This window comes from Saccoglossus kowalevskii, chromosome 6 (assembly GCF_978046115.1).
Source record: "Saccoglossus kowalevskii chromosome 6, keSacKowa6.1, whole genome shotgun sequence".
NCBI classification, from domain to species: domain Eukaryota; kingdom Metazoa; phylum Hemichordata; class Enteropneusta; family Harrimaniidae; genus Saccoglossus; species Saccoglossus kowalevskii.
Genome location: NC_140646.1, coordinates 25,381,774 through 25,405,907, shown reverse-complemented (window position 1 = coordinate 25,405,907; position 24,134 = coordinate 25,381,774). Strand labels below are relative to the sequence as shown.

The window sequence follows — 24,134 nt, the reverse complement described above, 5'->3', positions numbered from 1 at the left end:
TAGAACAATTATTGTCACCATTTGAGAATTGAATTTTTCCAAAAGGAATTAATTATAAAATGCAATATTATGAATAGCCATCTTTTTTTCAAATGGGGGAATCTCGCAGCATATACATGGAAATAATTAAGCCATCGTTATCAGACTTTTCAGCTTCTGCATGAGGCCATATAAAATCGAAATACATCGCATCCTTAACCTCTGAAAAGCATGAAAAAAGACAAACAAACTTTCAGAGAACTTAACAACTTTTTGACCCAGATTATGGGCGAATATTACATCTTCATGTCTGACTGTGAATTGTAAACTTGCAAGCAATAGATAATTAGTGCTTACACAAAGGACAGGTTTTAATAGAGACAACATCCAAATTGAGCAGAAACAAATTGCATTAGCATTAGAAAATTAACACTTTCACATTACGTGATATAAAATAGTTTCTCCCTCTCTCCGTGACATTGCACCAGGCTGCAGAACATACCATAATACCGTTTACAGTTTCGGCTGTACTATCCAAACTTGAACTCAATCCAATTGTTGAGAGTGGTTCTCCAACAAAAAAAGAGAAAGCACATGGGAATATGTTAATGATGCTGTCAAACACTATACAAGAAGATAGCAGATTTGGTGAGAGTCTCACTTTTATTACTACATGTACCAACAATAAATGCCTACAGAATTACAAACTGGAATCAATCCCTACTCAACGAGACAAAAATACCACTACTCCTAACAATAGCAGTGTGTCTAATGTATCCCAAATATGGAAATCTTCATTTCGATTTGTTTAAACATCTTAATAGTAGTTACAGACATTGAACCCAAGATTATTTACACATCTGGTATCGAAATATTTTAAAAACATGACACAAAATGATGCTGAAAAAAAAACAAGACTTACTGCTGAGGTTACTCAACAGATAAGTATTAAACATGGTTTGATTCCCTAATTAAAACGAGAATACCTTTAAAACAAGGCAGGCGTATTTTTGTCACAGTCAAAACAATATTTGTTGTTTGTTCATGTTAAAAAAACAAGTTACCATGATTCATAGACTGTACCTGACTGTCATCTTGTTTGTATCTAGATATACAGTGGATAATGAACCATTTGATAAGAAACGCCTTTCTCTTCCTATATACACTCAATCACAGACTGCCTGTGTATCACTTATTTTACAGCAGTCCTATATATAGTTACAAAATAAAAATATTATTCAACCACACGAAATTGTTCGAACATGTTTTCATGTTTTTTGTTTGTTTTTTGAAGTAAGCAAAAGAGTAATATAGTTAAAATATGATTAGTATCGTAAGTTCATCAGAATGTCAATAGTTCAGATCTTTTCTTGTATGAATGGATGTGTTAAGGCCTGGTTGATACTAAGTCGTTTTGATGGATCTAACATTAATAATTTCTCTAGTAGATCCTTGAGCTGTTGGACTTTACGTAGTTGATCAGCGGGCAGCCGTTGAAAGCCAATTAAATCAGCTAGAAGATCCTTGTTTGGGTTGATAGTTCCATAGACAGTAACCTTCTCCTACAGGATACAGAAAACAAGTATTTCACTTTACCACTACTCAGACGATACGATGCACATGCATCATTTGAATTGCTTCAGTTTGTGAAAGAAAATAGGTTCATATTTTTTTGCTTAGCGGAGTGTCTCTTATACCAAAGCAGGTATTGTCGGTGCAAGACAGTTATATCGAATTCACTTAAAGAAAAAACAGAGACATGTCAATTCACTAACCAGTAAATACTGCAGAAAGAGAAATAATCACTGGATTTAATTTTAGCTAATTTTAGGTTTCCGGAATATTTACATTCATTTTTTTACATTTAGTGCATTTAAAACAGAGACATATCAATTCACTGAATAATACAGAAAGACATAATCACTGGATTTAATTTTAGCTAATTTTAGCTTTCCGGAATATTTACCATTTTTTAAATTCATTTTTTTAAATTTAGTGCATTTACCTATCAACAGCAAACTACAACAATATAATTTTGTTATTAAATTCAATAGCTAATTCAGTATTTTACAATAGTTTAATGTTGAAATAAATTCTGTCACTGATTACTTTAACAGGGGTAAGTCCTATTTTTGCACACTGAAATCAACCTATAATGGAAATGCACTGCAGTAACTTGAGGTGAGCACATTAACATATGTTATTTCTTTGAAGAATTCTAGACTTTCTACAAGTATTGAACCTTATTCTACAATATACAAAACTTAAAAATGCACCAATATACATACATAGTGGACTGTGGATCTCCAGGTGAAATTTTTATCAATACCAACATGGTACTCAAAATAATCACACTAAAACTGATTTCAAAGTAGTTTGACTTACCCGTTCAGTGACTTTATCAACTTCCACAAACTTGAAGTTATAGTTGCTATCAAAATGCTGATCTTTAAGTGTGCCTTTCCGGATGAGTTTATTTGGCATTTTCCCCTTAAGCTCCATCATTAATTTTAACATGTGGTTATTACTTTTACCGGGGAATAGAATCTTACCGGTGTACAGCTCATAAATGGTACAAGCTGTGCTCCATAGGTCAATACCGTAGTCATATTTCATACCTAGAACTGAATAAAATGTGCGTTACACAATGAGCAATAGCCACAGCGATCTATAACCTAAGGGTATTCAATACCTCCTTGTGGCAGTTCATGCTGTACTGTGCCCAATGTTTACTATAAATAAACATAGCAGTTATACTGAAGTGTGACTAACAGTATGCACAAAAAAGTGGGAGCTCACTGATTACTGTAAAATGCTTTATTTTCGCTTGCAATTAATTTTTTTCTGAAGGAATGATTCAGTGAAAATAAAAACCAGCGAATATACCTATTTTCCTATATTTAAATCAGTGAAAATTAATTCCAGCTAAAATAAAGTATTTTACAGTAATGGAGTACAAAACAAGACAAAAGAGAGATAAATTTTGTTTTTATACTTCGCACAACGTGCATCCTTGTTTCAAAATACAAATGACTGGATAATCATTCGATCTACCCCCTCACTTTCATATGGTGGGTGAATCTATAGATTGGTAAGATACCGAAAAACTATTTTTTGTGACATTATGATGATAAGAAGGTATGCCGTAAATTGAAAGATGCATGCTTTTTCAATATTAATTTTTGCTAAATTAAAATAAATGCAGCTGATCTCATGGTTAGAGATTACTGTTTTAAATCCCACTGCTAGAAATTTCTCTGATTCGATAGCATTTGTGCCATCAGCTTTTTACAAATGTCAGACATCCGGAAAAATTCTGGTAAAGCGATTTAGAGTAAATCTTTAATCTCAGCATCGTAGCAAGCAAATAAACACGTATATGGGTCATTTGGGAAAAAAACAAATAGAATGATGATGCAAACAGCATATAACTATAATACTTACTAATTTCTGGTGCTCTGTAAAACCTACTAACTAAATAAGGGGTTATCTCATTATCCGCTACATGGGAGGCTGATCCAAAGTCACACAGCTTTAACACAAGTTTAGAATCATTCACCTGAAACCAAGAACATAGGTAGGAATAAACACTAAACAATGGAGGCAAGCAAGTTCATCTTTACGGGTTTGGCATAAAGGTGTGCATGCTATTAAGAAATAGTGAAAATGTTTATGCTTCTAAAGTTTTTTGGGGTTGTCAAAAAATTCAACACCAACCTGAAATCAGAAAACTACAGTAATAATTCTTCACACTAACCCCAAAACAAAAAACCAATGGGAATATACAACCTTTATTTATGCTAAGCATTAAAAAATGAATTACTTATATGTAAAACACAGAATAACAATGAATAAATAGCAGGGTAAACACCATGCAAATCAAAGTAACCATGTACTCAACACAAGCATACAGCACCACACAACAATACATGTTTACTTTGATTAACATGGTAGATATTGACATGATGTTTATTCAGTGTTATTTCCAAACTTTAATTCCAATGTTATCAACAAATGCAAGTAATTTACTTCTCTATAACATAATTGCATGTCGATATGATCTGATTTGAATACTGACACTACAGTCAGCTGGCGTACAAGTGATAATCAAATATCAATCAAGATATTTACTATATAGGGGCAGCCATCTTGAATACAGCTTGAAAATAAATAAAAGAGACGAATCGTTTGGCTGTGAAAGTTTGTTATTTTCCCCAATTTGTAGAAATCTTAAAAACCTGTTTCTCAACTTGTCTCTCTTTCTTTAGTTTCAAGTCTAATTCGAGATGGCTGCCCCATATAGTAAATAGCAGTAGATTAATCACATTTATTAGTCCTTATGTTTTGCCCTGTGTGCGTCCGTCCGTCCGTGCGTGCGTCCGTGATCACCTGTATCTCGAACATGCATGGACCGATTGAGTTCAAACTTCACTCATACATCACACATTATATGGGACATATGCACATGCATTTTTTTCATGATCCGATTAACGATAGCCGAATAGCGGCCATTTTAAGGCCGAAAATGCATCAAAATCGCACATTTTCACCATTCTGGACCCGGATCTCAGTTATGCATGGACGGATTTTGTTCAAATTTGGTACATACATTAAACATAATAGGACCTTGATGCACGTCATTTTTTTTTTGGATCGGGTTCGAAATGGCCGACTGGCGGCCATTTTGTTTTAAAGAATTCAGTTCTGGATCCGTATCTGAGACATGCTTGGATTGATCGAGTTCAAACTTCACACACACAAGGTACATCATGTCAAAAATATGTATGTGCATTTGTTTCATGATCTCATTAACGATAGCCAAATGGCGGCCGCTTTAAGGCCGAAAATGCATTGAAATCGCACATTTTCACCATTCCGGACCCGGATCTCAGTTATGCATGGACGGATTTCATTCAAATTTGGTACATACATTAAACATAATAGGACCTTGATGCACGTCATTTTTTTTTTCGGATCAAGTTCGAAATAGCCGACTGGCGGCCATTTTGTTTTAAAGAATTCAGTTCTGGATCCGTATCCGAGACATGTCTGGATTGATCAAGTTCAAACTTCACACACACAAGGTACATCATGTCACAAATATGTATGTGCATTTGTTTCATGATCTCATTAACGATAGCCAAATGGCAGCCGCTTTAAGGCCGAAAATGCATTGAAATCGCACATTTTCACCATTCCGGACCCGGATCTCAGTTATGCATGGACGGATTTCATTCAAACTTGGTACATACATTAAACATAATAGGACCTTGATGCACGTCATTTTTTTTTTCGGATCAAGTTCGAAATAGCCGACTGGCGGCCATTTTGTTTTAAAGAATTCAGTTCTGGATCCGTATCCGAGACATGCTTGGATTGATCGAGTTCAAACTTCACACACACAAGGTACATCATGTCACAAATATGTATGTGCATTTGTTTCATGATCTCATTAACGATAGCCAAATGGCGGCCGCTTTAAGGCCGAAAATGCATTGAAATGGCACATTTTCACCATTCCGGACCCGTATCTCAGTTATGCATGGATGGATTTTGTTCAAATTTGGTACATACATTAAACATAATAGGACCTTGATGCACGTCTTTTTTTTTTTCGGATCAAGTTCGAAATGGCCGACTGGCGGCCATTTTGTTAAAGAATTCAGTTCTGGATCCGTATCCAAGACATGTCTGGATTGATCAAGTTCAAACTTCACACACGCATGGTACATCATGTCACAAATAGATATGTGCCTTTGTTTCATGATCTGCTTAACAATAGCGAAATGATGGCCATTTTAAGGCAGAAAATGCATCAAAATGATGTATTTTCACTATTCCAGAACCGGATCTCAGTCATGCATGGATGGATTTTGTTCAGATTTAGCACAATGTGTTATACATATGCAGGTGCATTTCGGTCATGATCTGCTTTGAATGTATATGTCACTCAAATATGAACGGAACGGGGACGTGTCATTGACAATGACTTGTTTTATTATCACTTGTACGCCAGTTAACAGACTCTTAGACACGCCATGTTGTCAAGCGAATGTAAGTCACTTACCAATACATTATCTGGTTTAATATCAGCATGTAGAATATTGGTTCTTTTCAGTAATTTTAATGACAAGAGTAACTGTTGTGAGTAGGATCTGACAGCTTTAATGTGCAGACCTACGTCTTTGCCATACTTCTTCAATACTTCACGTAGATTCATACTAAGATAAAAACACAATTGATATGCTTTATTACAGATGCCAGCTGAGAGTAAGTGTTATGAGCAAACTTAGATGTTGAGTTACGGTAGACCACCTCCCGTCCATTGTGTTCATATCATAATTAACTGTATCATGCATGGAGGTTATTTTCAAACAAAATGTAGATATTTAAGCAAGTTTGTATTGTGTATAACTATTGTTTGTATAGCGTTTCATCTTCATTTTTTTTGCAACATAAAATTAGTGTACTTACCTGAGAGATTCAAATACCATACATAAATGGTTCTTATGAAAGAAATGACGATATATCCTCAGACAATGGAATTTATCATCTGGGTCGGCATCGTTTAGACGCTTTAAGGATTCCAACTCTTTCAAACCAGTTTTGTGCCTGTAAAGATAATACAGACAATATTTAAACGATTTAAACAAATACCTGATATAAATTAAAATCAGTCTCCATACATGGCACCCATCCCATATATTGTATACGTGTGAAGACTTAATGTTTACATGAAACATAACCATGCATTGTGACAACAGTAGCAGTTAATGAAATAGTATCAGTGTTGAAATCAGACAACAAAATTATAGCGATAACATACTTTCAGCAAAAAAAGGTTGACAAATCGTTGACATGACATAGTCCCTGTCATGCAATGTCCATAAGATCTGGTTCCTAAATGACAGAAATGCATTTTCAGCTTTAAAATGGCCACCATCGGCCGTCTTGAATTAGATCATGAAACAAATGTATACAATTATACAGTGTTTGCTCTATTAGAACATCTCCAATAGAAGCACGTATAACCAAAAATTGCATTTATTGTACACGGATCATTGAAATATTACTTATTTTGACACACCTCTGTAATTTACATAAGCACATGTGCTACTACTGGTAATAGAGCAAATACAGAACATACGTGTGACGTGATGTATGTAATATGTATGATCAGTCCAGGCATGTCCGAGACACAGTTGTAGATGCTTGCATGCACACATGGACGCACAGATGTAAATTTTAGATCAGTGTTCTTGAACTTTATTTGACTTTGAACTACAAATGCATGTATGATCACCAAAAATATGTCTGTAAACCGTGGTAACACTGTAATTTGTAGCATACTCACATTAATTCGTTATTTCTGATGATTTTAATTGCAACATCAGTGTTGGCTCTATGAATATCCCGTGCTCTAACTACATTACTGAATACACCATGACCAGTATAACCATATACGTTGTACCGTTTATCAAGTTGTTCACCAATTCTTATTCCTGATTTAAGACAAAAAATACAGAATGACAATCAAACTTGACATAAAAATAGCCATAGTACCAAGAATTCAGTTTCCAGAATGCATTATCAGGATGGATTTAGAGGGAGCACCAGACCCACACACCCCCTCAACAACAAAACATTCAAGTAAAGTTAACCGTGGTAAAGAAACAAATTCTTTATAATTAGAAGCCTATTAAAAAAATATTTTATCACAATGAAATCACAGGTTTTCACCACCCTCTCATCCCCATCATCTGATAGTGTATCCAAGTGACCTAAGTTAAGTAACACTTACGATAATATCCCTCAGCATCATCCCAATTATCTGTTAAATTAGGGTTCTCATTAACATGTAGCTGCATTGCTGGACTCTGTAAAACAATCACAATCAAAAGTTATTTAAGTGAATTACAATGTGTAAACGCAATGAGACTCAGGAAATTGTTTGTAATTGTATGCAATGATGTTTTTCTGCACGATTTGACTCGCAACAACGTTGTTGAAGTACAATCTATGTTTTATTTTAAACTGGTGATTTTTTAAAGGTAACCTGAATGTGGTGAAAGTATTTGACAGGGTTATAACAGATCATCATTGTCATCATTTTTACCCATTCACAATTGTCCATAGTCAAAACAGACGTGATGCTGTAAATTTATTTCGGGTTTTATGATTATAGAGACAAACTTTGGATGCAAAAGTAGGGATGGGCACTAGATCAGACGTGATTACTACGTTGACTCAATATAGTACTAGCATGATTAAAATAACTTGCTTTCTATTTTGATTTGAATATTCAAGTATCCTCGGGGGCGGACATCCGGACATTTTCTACCGCCTGGCAACCCTCGCGGTGAAAACAAAGACCAAAAACTCACAGAAAACGGTACTTTGCAATGGTTGTTGAGAGTCCCCTGAACAGTGTAACAAGATTAGCCCTACGTGTGCAACATATATGAATTTAGTTGTTCAGGATTACTTCAAAGTTGAGTTTGTGTTGTTTTCTCGAGTTTTCACCGGCTCCACCGGTGTTCCACAGCAGCGCGCACAAAGCCCATAGAAATACGTGGTACAGTGGTGCGCGTCTTAGCAACGTAGAACGTCTTCGACGTAGCTCCGCCCCGAGGATAGCCTATTACATTATTTATGGAAATCATGAATTCCATATACAACACTTCGCACAAATTCAAATATAATTGTCATACATGTAGAAAGAATGCATTTTACTGAATTGTTTTTCAGGTTCTTATTCAAGGACAGATAGACATACAAGTGTACTTACACCATGCTTATCAGTAAACATATCATCATCAGTTGCAAAGATATCACCAAAACTTGAAGTAGGTTTCTTACAACCATCTGAAAGAAAGCAAAATAAGAATACATGAATAGCAATCACAATTTTAAGCTGGAGTCAGTAGTGAGGCACTAAAAGTCATCAAGCTAAGCGATTGTGTGGGTTTTAAATTTAACCATTTTTATTTGTACAGTCACAAATCCCATAGAGCCTTGTGTGGGATGCGGGGTGTATCATACCCTTGAAAGTATTAGAAACACTAGATGGTATAATGTAGATTCACAGATATAAACTCAAAGGTTTGGTAAGAATCAAGTTAATTGCACAGGGACATGAAATTCACTAACCATCAACATGGCAGAAACAACACTAACCTTGATCAAAATTAATAGACTGTAGTTTATCATTCATGGAACTTTCAAAATCCATTGTATCTTCGTCTTCTGCTGCTGATTCTTCCTCCTCCTCCTCCTCTTCTTCTTCTTCTTCGTCTTCATCACCTTCATTATCAAGTGTGCTGGACGGTGTGACATCTCTACTCAAGCCATCTGAGAAAGGTAGTCCCCAGGTATTAGTCTCATCCTCCTCGTTTACTTTAAATTTTTGCAGTAACTTCTGTCTCTCTTGACGTCTTCTTTCTATTATTGTTTCTTCATCTTCTTCTTCCTCCAGATCAATGTCTTCAATACTGTTTTGCAAAATACATTCTTATTATTATTGTTCTCTAACTTCATTTTGTTATCTTGGACACAGTCACAGTCCCTCTTATACGAAACTGTATATAAAATAATGAAAGACTGAAGACTTTATATACTCCTTTTTGATCTAGTGAATTTAAATATCTTGGACTACAAGACAACATGCGCGAGTCTATATTGGCAAAATTTAAAACAAAATTGCTGCCAGTCAGCCATTATTGATTGGATCAATTTTGATTAATGAGATCAATAGATAGATTAAACATGTACTGTATAATCTATTGTCAGTTATTATTTTTTGAAATAATTTTTGTACAAGGAAAAAAGCAAGTGGAGGTGCTGACATAAACTTGTATTTTGACACAGAAGCCATATCATGTTTAGGATTCTATGACAGGATTGAGTGACTACCTTCTTTCTTATCTTATAATTATTATAATGGCATTATAGCTACTACTTATTTAGTTATGTCACCAACCACTGGACCAAAACAAAACTACCTGATTTTACATATAAATATATTTTGTTCATATTTTCTTTAAATTTTTGTCATCGTAGTTGTATACAGTATGTAATTAGCAGTGCCAAATAAAAGTAGACAATACATCTACAACTACAGTGTTCTCCCCAGCAGTCCCACCACAGTGCTTCTATTTGCCGCCACACCGGTCTGACACGGCCACAGTGATTAGCAAGACCGCCACAGTGCTTTTTTAATTGGGGATCTCTTCACGCTGGTCGGCCCGACCGGTACTCAAAATTAGCGACCACCACAGAAACGCTTCCGACCAGGACTATTGTCATATTGTTATTTTACTTTTTCTTTTTTTCTTATTTACGTTAACCACATATATAATTACATAAATTTATCCCAACAAAAGAGTAAAATTTCTACAAAAAATATGGCAACGAGATTGTTATTTTACTTACGTACCGACCGACACGCATCCTGCCAGACGTGGATAATAATTTGTAAACAATAGACATAGTCGTGTGGTAGCGGTTTTAAACAATACAAGTCAATTTTGTAAGATTAGCACCTCTTTGTTTGTAAGTAGCAGTAAATACTTTCTGATGATAGATGCAGTCTTTAGATTGAAAGCTAAAATTCTTTCAAAATCAATTCCACCCTGATGTAACATCAGCAAAGCGGAGTTCACGATCAGTTCACGCTACTCAAAAAAAAACACGTAGTTTTCATCTGAAATCCATACCAACACATCGTGCTACGACATCGCTTTACTTCCGCAATGTAAGTTTTATGATCACGATCATTCGAAGAACTTCGAGTTCTACCGGCATTACCATGCGGCATTCTGATTGGTTAATGGCGTTTTTGACCCACCGGGTCAAAGGACACATGCCGATCAACTAATGCGTCACAACTATCATGGCGGGTCTGTGTTATTCACCGAAGTGATCGAGTGATCCAAAATAATTTCTCCCGATAAAACTAGTTCAAATTTTACGTTTTTTTCATATAAACAAGCAGCCTATCGGCTGAGATAGCTCCGCTGTTAGCAGTGCACATTTCAATTAAAGAACTGAAGACATCATTAGAAAATGAACAATATGTATAGTATCAAAGCAATCGGACTTGCAGTTTTTAACAAGAAGTCGAAAATATCACTTTTTACCAAAAATGACAAAAATATTCACCAAAATTAGAGAATTGAAGATACCATCACAAAATGAACAAATCTGAGAGAGGTCCACATGTAGTACCTATATATGTAATATCAAAGCAATCAGACTATTGGTTTTTAACAAGAAGTCGAAAATATCACTTTTTACCAAAAATGACAAAAATATTCACCAAAATTATAGAATCGAAGATATCATCACGAAACGAACAAATCTGAGAAAGGTCTACATGTAGTATCTAAATATGTAATATCAAAGCAATTGAACTATTGGTTTTTAACAAGAAGTCGAAAATATCACTTTTTACCAAAAATTACAAAAATATTCACCAAAATTAGAGAATTGAAGACATCATCATAAAATGAACAAATCTAAGAGAGGTCCACATGTAGTACCTATATATGTAATATCAAAGCAATCAGACTTGTGGTTTTTAACAAGAAGTCAAAAATATCACTTTTTACCAAAAATTACAAAAATATTCACCAAAATTAGAGAATTGAAGATATCATCACGAAACGAACAAATCTGAGAGAGGTTCACATGTAGTACCTATATATGTAGTATCAAAGCAATTGGACTTGCGGTTTTTAACAAGAAGTTGAAAATATCACTTTTTACCAAAAATGATAAAAATATTCACCAAAATTAGAGAATTAAAGATATCATTACAAAATGAACAAATCTGAGAGAGGTCCACATGTAGTACCTATATAAGTAATATCAAAGCAATTGCACTTGCGGTTTTTAACAAGAAGTCGAAAATATCACTTTTTACCAAAAATGACAAAAATATTCACCAAAATTAGAGAATTGAAGATATCAACATGAAATGAACAAACCTAAGAGAGGTCTGCCCAAGGTACATATACACCTAGTATCAAAGCATTCAGGCTTGTAGTTTCCAAGAAGAAGTCAAAAAAGTAAAACATTGACACGGACGACGACGAAGACCAATCACTCATATGATAAGCTCCGCTCGACAAAGTCGACAGCGGAGCTAAACAAGCAGCCTATTGGCTGAGATAGCTCTGCTGTTAGAAATGCACATTTCAATTAAAGAACTGAAGACATCATCAGAAAATGAACAATATGTATAGTATCAAAGCAATCAGACTTACAGTTTTTAACAAGAAGTCGAAAATATCACTTTCTACCAAAAATGACTAAAATATTCACCAAAATTAGAGAATTGAAGATATAATCACGAAATGAACAAATCTGAGAAAGGTCTACATGTAGTATCTATATATGTAATATCAAAGCAATTGAACTTTTGGTTTTTAACAAGAAGTCGAAAATATCACTTTTTACCAAATATGACAAAAATATTCACCAAAATTATAGAATCCAAGATATCATCACGAAATGAACAAATCTGAGAAAGGTCCACATGTAGTATCTAAATATGTAATATCAAAGCAATTGAACGATTGGCTTTTAACAAGAAGTCGAAAATATTACTTTTTACCAAAAATGATAAAAATATTCACCAAAATTAGAGAATTAAAGATATCATTACAAAATGAACAATTCTGAGAGAGGTCCACATGTAGTACCTATATATGTAATCTCAAAGCAATTGCACTTGCGGTTTTTAACAAGAAGTCGAAAATATCACTTTTTACCAAAAATGACAAAAATATTCACCAAAATTATAAGAATCCAAGATATCATCACGAAATGAACAAATCTGAGAAAGGTCTACATGTAGTACCTATATATGTAATATCAAAACAATTGCACTTGCGGTTTTTAACAAGAAGTCGAAAATATCACTTTTTACCAAAAATGACAAAAATATTCACCAAAATTAGAGAATTAAAGATATCATTACAAAATGAACAAATCTGAGAGAGGTCCACATGTAGTACCTATATATGTAATATCAAAGCAATTGCACTTGCGGTTTTTAACAAGAAGTCGAAAATATCACTTTTTACCAAAAATGACAAAAATATTCATCAAAATTAGAGAATTGAAGTGTCATCATGAAATGAACAAATTTGAGAGTGGTCCACATGTAGTACCTATATATGTAATATCAAAGCAATTGCACTTGCAGTTTTTAACAAGAAGTCGAAAATATCACTTTTTACCAAAAATGACAAAAATATTCACCAAAATTAGAGAATTGAAGATATCAACATGAAATGAACAAACCTAAGAGAGGTCTGCCCAAGGTACATATACACCTAGTATCAAAGCATTCAGGCTTGTAGTTTTCAAGAAGAAGTCAAAAAAGTAAAACATTGACACGGACGACGACGAAGACCAATCACTCATATGATAAGCTCCGCTCGACAAAGTCGACAGCGGAGCTAAACAAGCAGCCTATCGGCTGAGATAGCTCCGCTGTTAGAAATGCACATTTCAATTAAAGAACTGAAGACATCATCAGAAAATGAACAATATGTATAGTATCAAAGCAATCGGACTTACAGTTTTTAACAAGAAGTCGAAAATATCACTTTCTACCAAAAATGACTAAAATATTCACCAAAATTAGAGAATTGAAGATATCATCACGAAATGAACAAATCTGAGAAAGGTCTACATGTAGTATCTATATATGTAATATCAAAGCAATTGAACTTTTGGTTTTTAACAAGAAGTCGAAAATATCACTTTTTACCAAATATGACAAAAATATTCACCAAAATTATAGAATCCAAGATATCATCACGAAATGAACAAATCTGAGAAAGGTCTACATGTAGTATCTAAATATGTAATATCAAAGCAATTGAACGATTGGCTTTTAACAAGAAGTCGAAAATATTACTTTTTACCAAAAATGATAAAAATATTCACCAAAATTAGAGAATTAAAGATATCATTACAAAATGAACAATTCTGAGAGAGGTCCACATGTAGTACCTATATATGTAATCTCAAAGCAATTGCACTTGCGGTTTTTAACAAGAAGTCGAAAATATCACTTTTTACCAAAAATGACAAAAATATTCACCAAAATTAGAGAATTAAAGATATCATTACAAAATGAACAAATCTGAGAGAGGTCTACATGTAGTACCTATATATGTAATATCAAAGCAATTGCACTTGCGGTTTTTAACAAGAAGTCGAAAATACCACTTTTTACCAAAAATGACAAAAATATTCACCAAAATTAGAGAATTAAAGATATCATTACAAAATGAACAAATCTGAAAGAGATGTCCACATGTAGTACCTATATATGTAATATCAAAGCAATTGCACTTGCGGTTTTTAACAAGAAGTCGAAAATATCACTTTTTACCAAAAATGACAAAAATATTCATCAAAATTAGAGAATTGAAGTGTCATCATGAAATGAACAAATTTGAGAGTGGTCCACATGTAGTACCTATATATGTAATATCAAAGCAATTGCACTTGCGGTTTTTAACAAGAAGTCGAAAATATCACTTTTTACCAAAAATGACAAAAATATTCACCAAAATTAGAGAATTGAAGATATCAACATGAAATGAACAAACCTAAGAGAGGTCTGCTCAAGGTACATATACACCAAGTATCAAAGCATTCAGGCTTGTAGTTTTCAAGAAGAAGTCAAAAAAGTAAAACATTGACATGGACGACGACGAAGACCAATCACTCATATGATAAGCTCCGCTCGACAAAGTCGACAGCGGAGCTAAACAAGCAGCCTATCGGCTGAGATAGCTCCGCTGTTAGAAATGCACATTTCAATTAAAGAACTGAAAACATCATCAGAAAATGAACAATATGTATAGTATCAAAGCAATCGGACTTACAGTTTTTAACAAGAAGTCGAAAATATCACTTTTTACCAAATATGACAAAAATATTCACCAAAATTATAGAATCCAAGATATCATCACGAAATGAACAAATCTGAGAAAGGTCTACATGTAATATCTAAATATGTAATATCAAAGCAATTGAACAATTGGTTTTTAACAAGAAGTCGAAAATATTACTTTTTACCAAAAATGATAAAAATATTCACCAAAATTAGAGAATTAAAGATATCATTACAAAATGAACAATTCTGAGGTCCACATGTAGTACCTATATATGTAATATCAAAGCAATTGCACTTGCGGTTTTTAACAAGAAGTCGAAAATATCACTTTTTACCAAAAATATTCACCAAAATTAGAGAATTGAAGATATCAACATGAAATGAACAAACCTAAGAGAGGTCTACCCAAGGTACATATACACCAAGTATCAAAGCATTCAGGCTTGTAGTTTTCAAGAAGAAGTCGAAAAAGTAAAACATTGACACGGACGACGACGACGGACAATCACTCATATGATAAGCTCCGCTCGACAAAGTCAACAGCGGAGCTAAAAAAGTAGAATTTAATTTTTGCATGGCATCATGACTGAGTAAAAGGAATTATTGGTATAATCAGTATATAACATCGCGAAGTAATTATGTCACGTCGTAACTTTGATGATCGCTTGGAAGTGTTATTTGTTCGTTCATTACTGTGAATGTAAACGTTGTAGAAGGCAAGCTGATGGTCGGATAATAACCAGCAATCCACCAAATAGTTACGTGGACGATTTTTTGAAGGAGAATTTTGTAGTAAATAAGATCATGAAAGTTATGAACATAATCCTGGCTGAAATGTTTCAAACGAGTTTCATTTAACCTTTTACAATTTATTTGTTTCTTTTTAGTCTGCAGCATTTGCATTTCGAGAATATTTCATTTTTAAATTCAAACTCTTCTAAATTGTTACTGTGACGGAGCTCATTAATATTACAAAAGTGCCCAAAATAAAAGTGTTTATAACACTGTGTGAAGAAAATAAATATCTGCCACTTTGTTTTTGAAAATATATGTTGTTTATTGTGTGGGTGTAAATATGCTTTGGTCAATTTCTATTATGTAAATGCTATGCAAATGCTATGCAAATTGGGCCGCCACAGTGGTTTAAATTCCTGGGGAGAACATTGAACTATGTCACTATCTACTTTTAGAGTCATACTTTATCCCGAAAAATAAACTTGTTAGCTGCTTGCAACAATCATTGTTTACATCTTGACTTTCGAAACAACATCAAATAATGGGGACTGGGCTACTACTCTTTTGTCAGGCTCTGGGGAGTACACTGCAAGCTGTTTTCACAAACCATTTCGGAAATAATGACAACTACTAAGCTGACACATGGATGTTGGTTGACGGGGGACAGAACATAATTTGAAAAGGGGGTGTGATTTTCGCTGGCTCGAACCGTTGGGCTCAGATAAAATGCTGCCAAGCAAACAAGGTAATTAAGTTTTGTGGTACCGTATTTGTCTTCAGTTAAGCGCCACCTTCAATTAGGCGCCAGTGCCACAAAAACTTTGTATTTTACACCTCAATTAAGCGCCAGACAAAGTTAAAATTTTGGCACGTAATGAGCGTGAATTGGGCACCAGTGGATCGACTACCGGTTAGTAGTGATGGACGCGATCACGGAAGTCCCTCGCTGTTACTGTATGAATGGCTTTTAAGTAAAAAAAATTGGTTTTGTTTCTAACAAATTTTAAGAAATTGGTCTACAATCTCTTGAAACACGTCTCTTTAGTCTACTGTAGAAAAATATGCGCGTGATTTTTAATTTCGCAGTAAGTCCATAAAAACGAAATTAAAACAACGCGAAAATGTTCTGTTTCAAATGCGCTGTTGTCACAGTAAACAGTGTTAAATTATTCTTTAAATGCTCAGTTTACTTTCCAAAAATAACTAATTTCTTGATTTGAAAGGAAATTATGCCGTTTTTCCCACCAAAATCAAAGCCAAAAGATCGCAAACATTGGCAAATCACTTCCGCATTACGTTCATACCTTATTTAAATGAGCTATGGTAATTTGATCACGTTGGCATCATCCAGCATTTTGATTGGTTAATTAACGACTTGACCTATCAGGTCAAAAAACATGTTCCAGGTCAAGTTCTAGACAGGAAGCATGGCAGACATCGTATCGCGTCAAGCGTTTACATGCGAGCAGAATCATTCGCTTACGATAAAATTAAGGTAGAGATGCACTTTATTTGTGAATTTCAATCAAAAATAGTTTTTTTCGTTTTTTATATAGATTTTTATCTAAAGAACATTCTGTGAAAATTTGACCAATGAATTCTTATTGGAACACCGTTAAAATTGCTGTTTATTTTCTGGTTAAAAATAAAAAACACTCACACGTGGCAATGTTTATGTCCAATTGCCTAATTTGCATGAGTAACCAAATAACAAGACCTTTGATTGACAATATGCAAATCGAGATTGTACGGGTCATAGTTCATTCAATTCACGCGCATGTGCAATTATTCTCAAATCAGTTCTCGCTCGCTAGCAAACCAAACATTATATTTCCTCAGCGTTTTTTCTTAATTTTTATCATTACATTATGTGTGGTGTGAAAAGAAAGAGAGGTAGAAAGAAGATTCAGATGATTTCTATGTCGGAAGATGCAAAAGCTACACCGAAGGCATCAGCCCACCGAACGAAAAACAAATCGATGTGAGCGTCCAAACATGACTTTCCCTAAAGGCATGAATCCAAGTTTCTGATTGACTGAGAGATTTTATTTTTAAATAATTGTTCTCAAAAAATAAACTGAGCATGTGAAGAATAATTTAACATTGTTTACAGTGATAACTGCTCATAGTCGAAACGAAGCTTACCCATTCACGCTAGTCACAATAAACATCATACTCTTGAATAGGCGTCAATGACTACGGTAAAACTTAGACTATTTTAGGCATTAGGAATGATTGAAATGACGCCAAAATACACCTTAAAAGTCCCATTTTATTTTTTTTCTAAATCCCATCCCGAATTTACGGCAGAATCTGGTCCCTCAAATAAGGGACACGTGAGCTTTGATTCTAACCGGATATATTGCACTGGGTCGGGGAGATACAAACTTTTGTGTATCTTTTGTCCAATGGGTACCTGTGCTTCGATCATTCGCAAGTTTTGCTCGGTGGTGCGAGACAGCTTTGTTTGCAACCGGACGAACTCCGTTTAATTCAATGAAGCAAACAACTGACAATGCTAAAATAAATTGCAAAGGTACGCTAAAATTAATTGAAAACAACCAAATAATTTCAATGAAAAATAAATCACAGGGAGAGGTAACTTGATACATTACGGTAACAACTCTTTCGAAGCGCTGACCGCTTCTCCGCGTCTGATGTTTTGCTTTCCTTGTCATAATACTTACTGATTGATGATTTTGTTTTGATTTTTGAGTTTTTTAGCCTGCAACACGGCCACGACCTTTGCTTTTTCCGTGAAAAATGGGGAAGTTTACGTAAATTTGACGGACATTCCATTTTTTTAAACTACCGAAGCACACTGTTTAGCACTCCTGTTTTTTTCATTTGCCGATTTCTATTCAGAAAAATTCGACCGCTCAAAAATGCACCTTAATTTTGCACTCTTAAAACATGTCAGATTTCCAACACTAATTATTTAAAACCGGTCGAAATTTTAAAACTTTTACGTTAGGAGCTGGAGCTCTCTTCTTGCAGGCGACCGTCGCCGGTAGTACAACAGCATGTTTTGTACGTACACCCGTGCGCTGATTGTCTGCGACTGTTTTAGAAAATCCCTGAATAAGGCGTTGTCAAAATCGGAAAAATAAAAAAATGCCTCCTTAAAAAACGAACATAATTCAAATATTTCTTTTAACAAATATGTTGCAGTGGGAAAAATGGGATTGGAAACGATGAACAAAACTTCTGTGCCTCGCGTTTCGATTCTAGGATTACGCGATTATTCATTATTGTGCGTTCGCTTCCTGGAGTTGGTTCTCAATACTACATAAAAATCATCAAGGATAAATAATTTAATATCCCACTTTGTACTCTTCACGGTAAACCATAGGCTCTGAAATACTCGTAGATTTTTTAATGAAAATACATCGAAGAGAAGCCATGTTTTGATCGTGATAAAAGGTCACCTTCCTAGGACCGCCCCCTGTTTAATAATTCATGAGATGACGTCATATTTACTGGGCATTGCCACGTGTTTTTACCGACCCCATCTGGTATGAATGACGTGTTTCTGATTTATATATTCAAGAGCAGTTGTTCTGGTCCAACGATTTTACATAAAATGTCTATGTCTATACGTCAACTTTCAATTTCAATAGTCTAGAAAGTATGACAAAGTATGACAAAGCAGTAAATCCCGGTTTAACGCGCAAATATGCAAATTAGCCTTTTTCTCGTCTTCTATTTTTGGTGAATTCTTGGGTTTTAAATTAAAATAGCTGATAGACGCTTTGGCCATTTGCCTCGAAATTTTCACACATTATTGACAAGGTGTTCCCCCTTCAAAATGCGTCCGGACAGTTTATTACGGCGAGTGGAACAAAAATAACAAGTCCGCAATTAACATGGATATATAAATTATGCAAAAATAGAAAAGAGTGAACTTTGAGGTCATGCTGTGCGACTTTGAAAGTCGTTAGAGAGATGAGTGGACGCATTTGAATTAGTAGTATACCAAGGTATCCAGTGATGTAATTTTACCCACAAATGGACTTGAAGTTTTCAAGCTAATTTTTTTTAAACCACTTTTGTCCAAAAAAGCATATTTTTGACCCAAAATCAAAAACGCATTCTGGATATTTAAAATAAAGACAAGTTTTACAAAGTTTGTATAATAAGCTTTCAGAAAATATATAACATGTTGGATATATAATACCATCTTCATTGTCTAATTACTCAATTAAAAAGCAAGCCAAATAAACTGCATCTCTACCTTAAGTTGAATTTTACTTGCATTTTATTTTTTGTACGTTATTATAATTACTACTGAGTAATAATCGTAACCGTGGAATGCAGCATGACCGGATTTTGCTACTGTGATCATTGACCACTAAGCGATGCATTTGTGTTTGTTTTATTTTTCTGTTGATTGTACGGCAAACTGTGAATGTTTTCTAAAGGATAATTTTTGTATAACTTTCTAGACAAGGCATTTACTCAGTATTTAAAAGAAAGGCTACAGTGACTAAGCGTCACACTGTAATGTAAAATATTGCCAATAATCTATCACCAGAATGGAGCAAAAACAATGGCTTGTAACACAGTTACTGGTACTAGAACTTGAAGTGCTTGAAATAAGCGCCATTTGAAACAAAGTTGCTCAAATTTAACCACAAATAAGCGCCACCATGAAATGAAAGTGTAACAAAGTGGCGACTAATTAATTGAAGACAAATACGGTACTTACTCTTCATCAGAAGATTCTTGTTTATTTTGTGTCAATCCTTCTGATAGACTGCCTTTATATTTATCTAGCTTGCTACTAGAATTCTCATGTCTCCTGCCAGGAGATCGACTCCGTCGATATCTTGGTGACCTACTACGTCTCCATGGTCCTTCGCGTCTCCTCGGTGATCGACTCCGCCTTCTATCATATGCAGACCCCCCACCTCTCCGTGGCATGGGTGACCTATTTCTCGATCTCCTCCATGGTGATCGACTTCTATTCTGGAGTTGAGGTGTACTTATATTCCTTGGTGACTCGCTCATTCGTCTAGCTGGCGAAATCCTAATTGTGAACACAGAAAATTTAAAAAAAAAAATTGCAATCAACACAATAAATTCATAAAAACAAACATGTATCACTAGCATATCCTACACAGAATAAATTCTTTACCAACCTTGGGGGGCTTTGTCTGGTAGTTTGCATAGGCTGCCTGAGTGGAGAGCGAGGTCTCTTTTTAATTGGTGACTTGCTACGAGATCTACTTTTCCGCCTCCGGTTCTCTCGTTTTGGAGATTTACTTCTTCGTTTTGGTGATTTACTACGTTTTCTCGGAGATCGGCTACGCATTCTTGGAGAGCGATTTCTTTTCGGCGATTTACTACGCTTTCTTGGAGATTTACTCCTTTTGCGTATCTTGTGTCTAGGTGATGCACTGCGATGTCTTGAATGTTTTTTATCTCTAGGTGACTGACTACGTTTTGATCTTCTTCTTTCCACAGAGGGACTTCTACTATGTCTATTTCTTGATCGTTTATGTTTTGCTGCAATTACCGGGCTATAATCATTTACCCTGCCTTTCCTCGGAGGCGAGAGTTGTTTTATTTCATTGTCTATAGCTGCATCATTCTCATTTTGCTCATATATTTGTCCCTCTTCTTCATCTTCAGAGGATTGATACCCTTGTGCTATTAGTGATATTGCTGACTTATCTTTGAAATCTAAATTTCCAGCAAGCTGTGCCTGCAGTAGTTCCTTCTGTTTTTCAAGGTCAACAAGATCCACACTCTCATGGTCAATGTTTATTTTTTTATAAGAATGCTCCTTAGATGGCAATGATTCAGATTTTCTTGATTTGTGCTTTTTGTGTTTTCTTTTATGTCTGTGTTTTCTGTCATCTTCCCCTGAGTGTTTGTGGTGTTTCCGTTTGTGGTGGTGGTGATGGCGTTTGTGTTTCCTCTTCCGACTTCTGTGTTTGCTTTTCTGTGCTTCATTGTTAACTTCACCTTCACCTTCTTCTTCCGCACTATTGGCTTTAGTTGATAATTCTTCTGAACTCTCACTTTGAAAGAGAAAATTAAACGTTATGTATTTACTATGATTGTTAGTAATTAGTATGGTGTCAGCAAATAATAAACTCACAATAAAAATCAATCCCCTTTGACTTTGACCTCCAATTTTGTGTCTTGTGTGACAACCTCTGAAGCAATATTTTTGCAGTGACCAGATTAATAATTATGTACGAGTTATCGATGTATAAATAAAGTATCAGATGACCTTGATATAAAAAACTATAATCAGATTATATAAAATCTATGTCCCTTGGGTGGTCAATATACAAAGGTTTATATTGTCTTGATTGTCGGTTCCAAAGACTTCAAGCGTTTGTTTTTAGTAACGTGTAATTGCAACGGTTTTGTTTTCAAAAGACCCCCACACCTCATTCACAAATAATGATATTGCAATTTTTAAATCTTAAGGTCATTTCCGTTTATAGTTATGGTCAATACAACGGCGTCAGTGTCATTACAGACTGCAAATTAGAATTTAAACAGAATCAAATGATATACAAACACAAACGAGAGTTGAACTGACTCTGGTAATAGTCTTTAGTTTACATTCATCGCAACAAGCATATGCGATGTTGATTTTTCCCCCCCAACACAAAATGTTGCTCATCACACCGGACAACATCAGAATCACTCTCCTCTCCTTTCCACATAATAAAAACATGGCCGCCTTAATCGAGGGTTTGACGGTCGTCAATAATCGTTATTAATAAAGTATGAATCATGGCTTACCTGTCTGAACTTTCGTCAACGAGTACAATTTCCTTACGACTCGCCACATCGGTCGCCATTTTCCCTATACGTTTGTGCAGCATTTATTTTCCCAGAAGCCTTTGCAAAGACGCTGTGGATCCGTTCAGACAGCGCCACCTAGTGAGCGGTCAGAATAAAATAAACGTTCAGAATAAAGGTATGTCCCCATTGTTTTTACAGTAGTGGTACACTCATTCCTGAATTTTTGTAAATATTTAAATGTTGATTGAAACAAGAGGTTTTGATTCGCTATCACTTTAGCTGATTACTGACAATAAGGTAATTTTTAAATTATATTCCGCTGCAGCAATGACGTTAAAATCACAGTTGGTGCCATCGGTTGAATAGTTTTCAGCTACCATCTTAAGTTTCTAATTGCTATTTGAATATTTATTTATATTTATATATTTATAACTGTAAACTACATCTATGGATATTCCAAGATGAGTGTACAGTGAATTTCATGATGAATGATTTTTTAATATGGAAGTTTACAAAATATTTATAAAACATTTACTATAGAAGCCATTTAGCAACTGTCCTACAATTGAGCTGAGCCAATCACATATATGTATGAGCTGAACCAATCACTTGTATGAGCGGAGCCAATAATATGTATGTGTGAGCTGAGCCAATAATATGTATGTGTGAGCTGAGCCAATCACATATATGTGTGAGCTGAGCCAATCACATGTATGTGTGAGCTTACCCAATTATATGTATGTGTGAGCTGAGCCAATAATATGTATGTGTGAGCTGAGCCAATCATATATATGTGTGAGCTGAGCCAATCGTGACATGTATGTGTGAGCTGAGCCAATTATATGTATAAGTTGAGCCAATCACATATATCTGTGAGCTGAGCCAGTTATATGTATGTGTAAGCTGAGCCAATAATATATGTGTGAGCTGAGCCAATCACATGTATGTGTGAGCTTAGCCAATCACATATATGTGTGAGCTTAGCCAATTATATGTATGTGTAAGCTGAGCCAATCACATATATGTGTGAGCTGAGCCAATCACATATATGTGTGAGCTGAGCCAATCGTGACATGTATGTGTGAGCTTAGCCAATTATATGTATAAGTTGAGCCAATCACATATATCTGTGAGCTGAGCCAGTTATATGTATGTGTAAGCTGAGCCAATCACATATATGTGTAAGCTGAGCCAATCACATGTATGTATGAGCTGAGTCAATCACATGTATGTATGAGCTGAGCCAATCACATATATGTGTGAGCTGAGCCAATCACATATATGTGTGAGCTGAGCCAATCACGCGTATGTGTGAGCTGAGCCAATAATATGTATGTGTGAGCTGAACCAATCACATGTATGTGTGAGCTGAACCAATCACATGTATATGTGAGCTGAGCCAATCACATGTATGTGTGAGCTGAGCCAATCACATATATGTGTAAGCTGAGCCAATCACATGTATGTATGAGCTGAGCCAATCACATATATGTGTGTGAGCTGAGCCAATCACATATATGTGTGAGCTGAGCCAATCACGCGTATGTGTGAGCTGAGCCAATAATATGTATGTGTGAGCTGAACCAATCACATGTATGTGTGAGCTGAACCAATCACATGTATATGTGAGCTGAACCAATCACATGTATGTGTGAGCTGAGCCAATCACATGTATATGTGAGCTGAACCAATCACATGTATATGTGAGCTGAACCAATCACATGTATGTGTG

General features: G+C 35.0%; 1 protein-coding gene across 1 annotated transcript; it reads right to left on the bottom strand.

Annotated features, from left to right (window-relative positions):
- Positions 1 to 623: 623 nt before the first annotated feature.
- On the bottom strand, positions 624 to 22,527 carry LOC100377549 (serine/threonine-protein kinase PRP4 homolog). Its single transcript, XM_002741595.4, has 12 exons — positions 22,400 to 22,527; positions 20,776 to 21,660; positions 20,343 to 20,663; positions 9,157 to 9,470; positions 8,768 to 8,844; positions 7,781 to 7,856; positions 7,334 to 7,481; positions 6,454 to 6,591; positions 6,047 to 6,200; positions 3,424 to 3,538; positions 2,365 to 2,603; positions 624 to 1,541 (listed from the first exon to the last, which is right to left on the bottom strand). Exons 1-12 carry the CDS (start codon positions 22,480 to 22,482, stop codon positions 1,338 to 1,340), a joined length of 2,754 nt encoding a protein of 917 aa, XP_002741641.3. The 5' UTR covers positions 22,483 to 22,527; the 3' UTR covers positions 624 to 1,337.
- Positions 22,528 to 24,134: the final 1,607 nt, after the last annotated feature.

Coding starts and splice junctions, on each gene's coding strand:
- LOC100377549 (XM_002741595.4), bottom strand. CDS start 22,482: ATGCTGCACAAACGTATAGGGAAAATGGCGACCGATGTGGCGAGTCGT. Junction 21,661..22,399: donor GTTGACGAAAGTTCAGACAG/GTAAGCCATGAT, acceptor TCTCTTTCAAAG/TGAGAGTTCAGAAGAATTAT. Junction 2,604..3,423: donor TTACAGAGCACCAGAAATTA/GTAAGTATTATA, acceptor CATTTTATTCAG/TTCTAGGTATGAAATATGAC.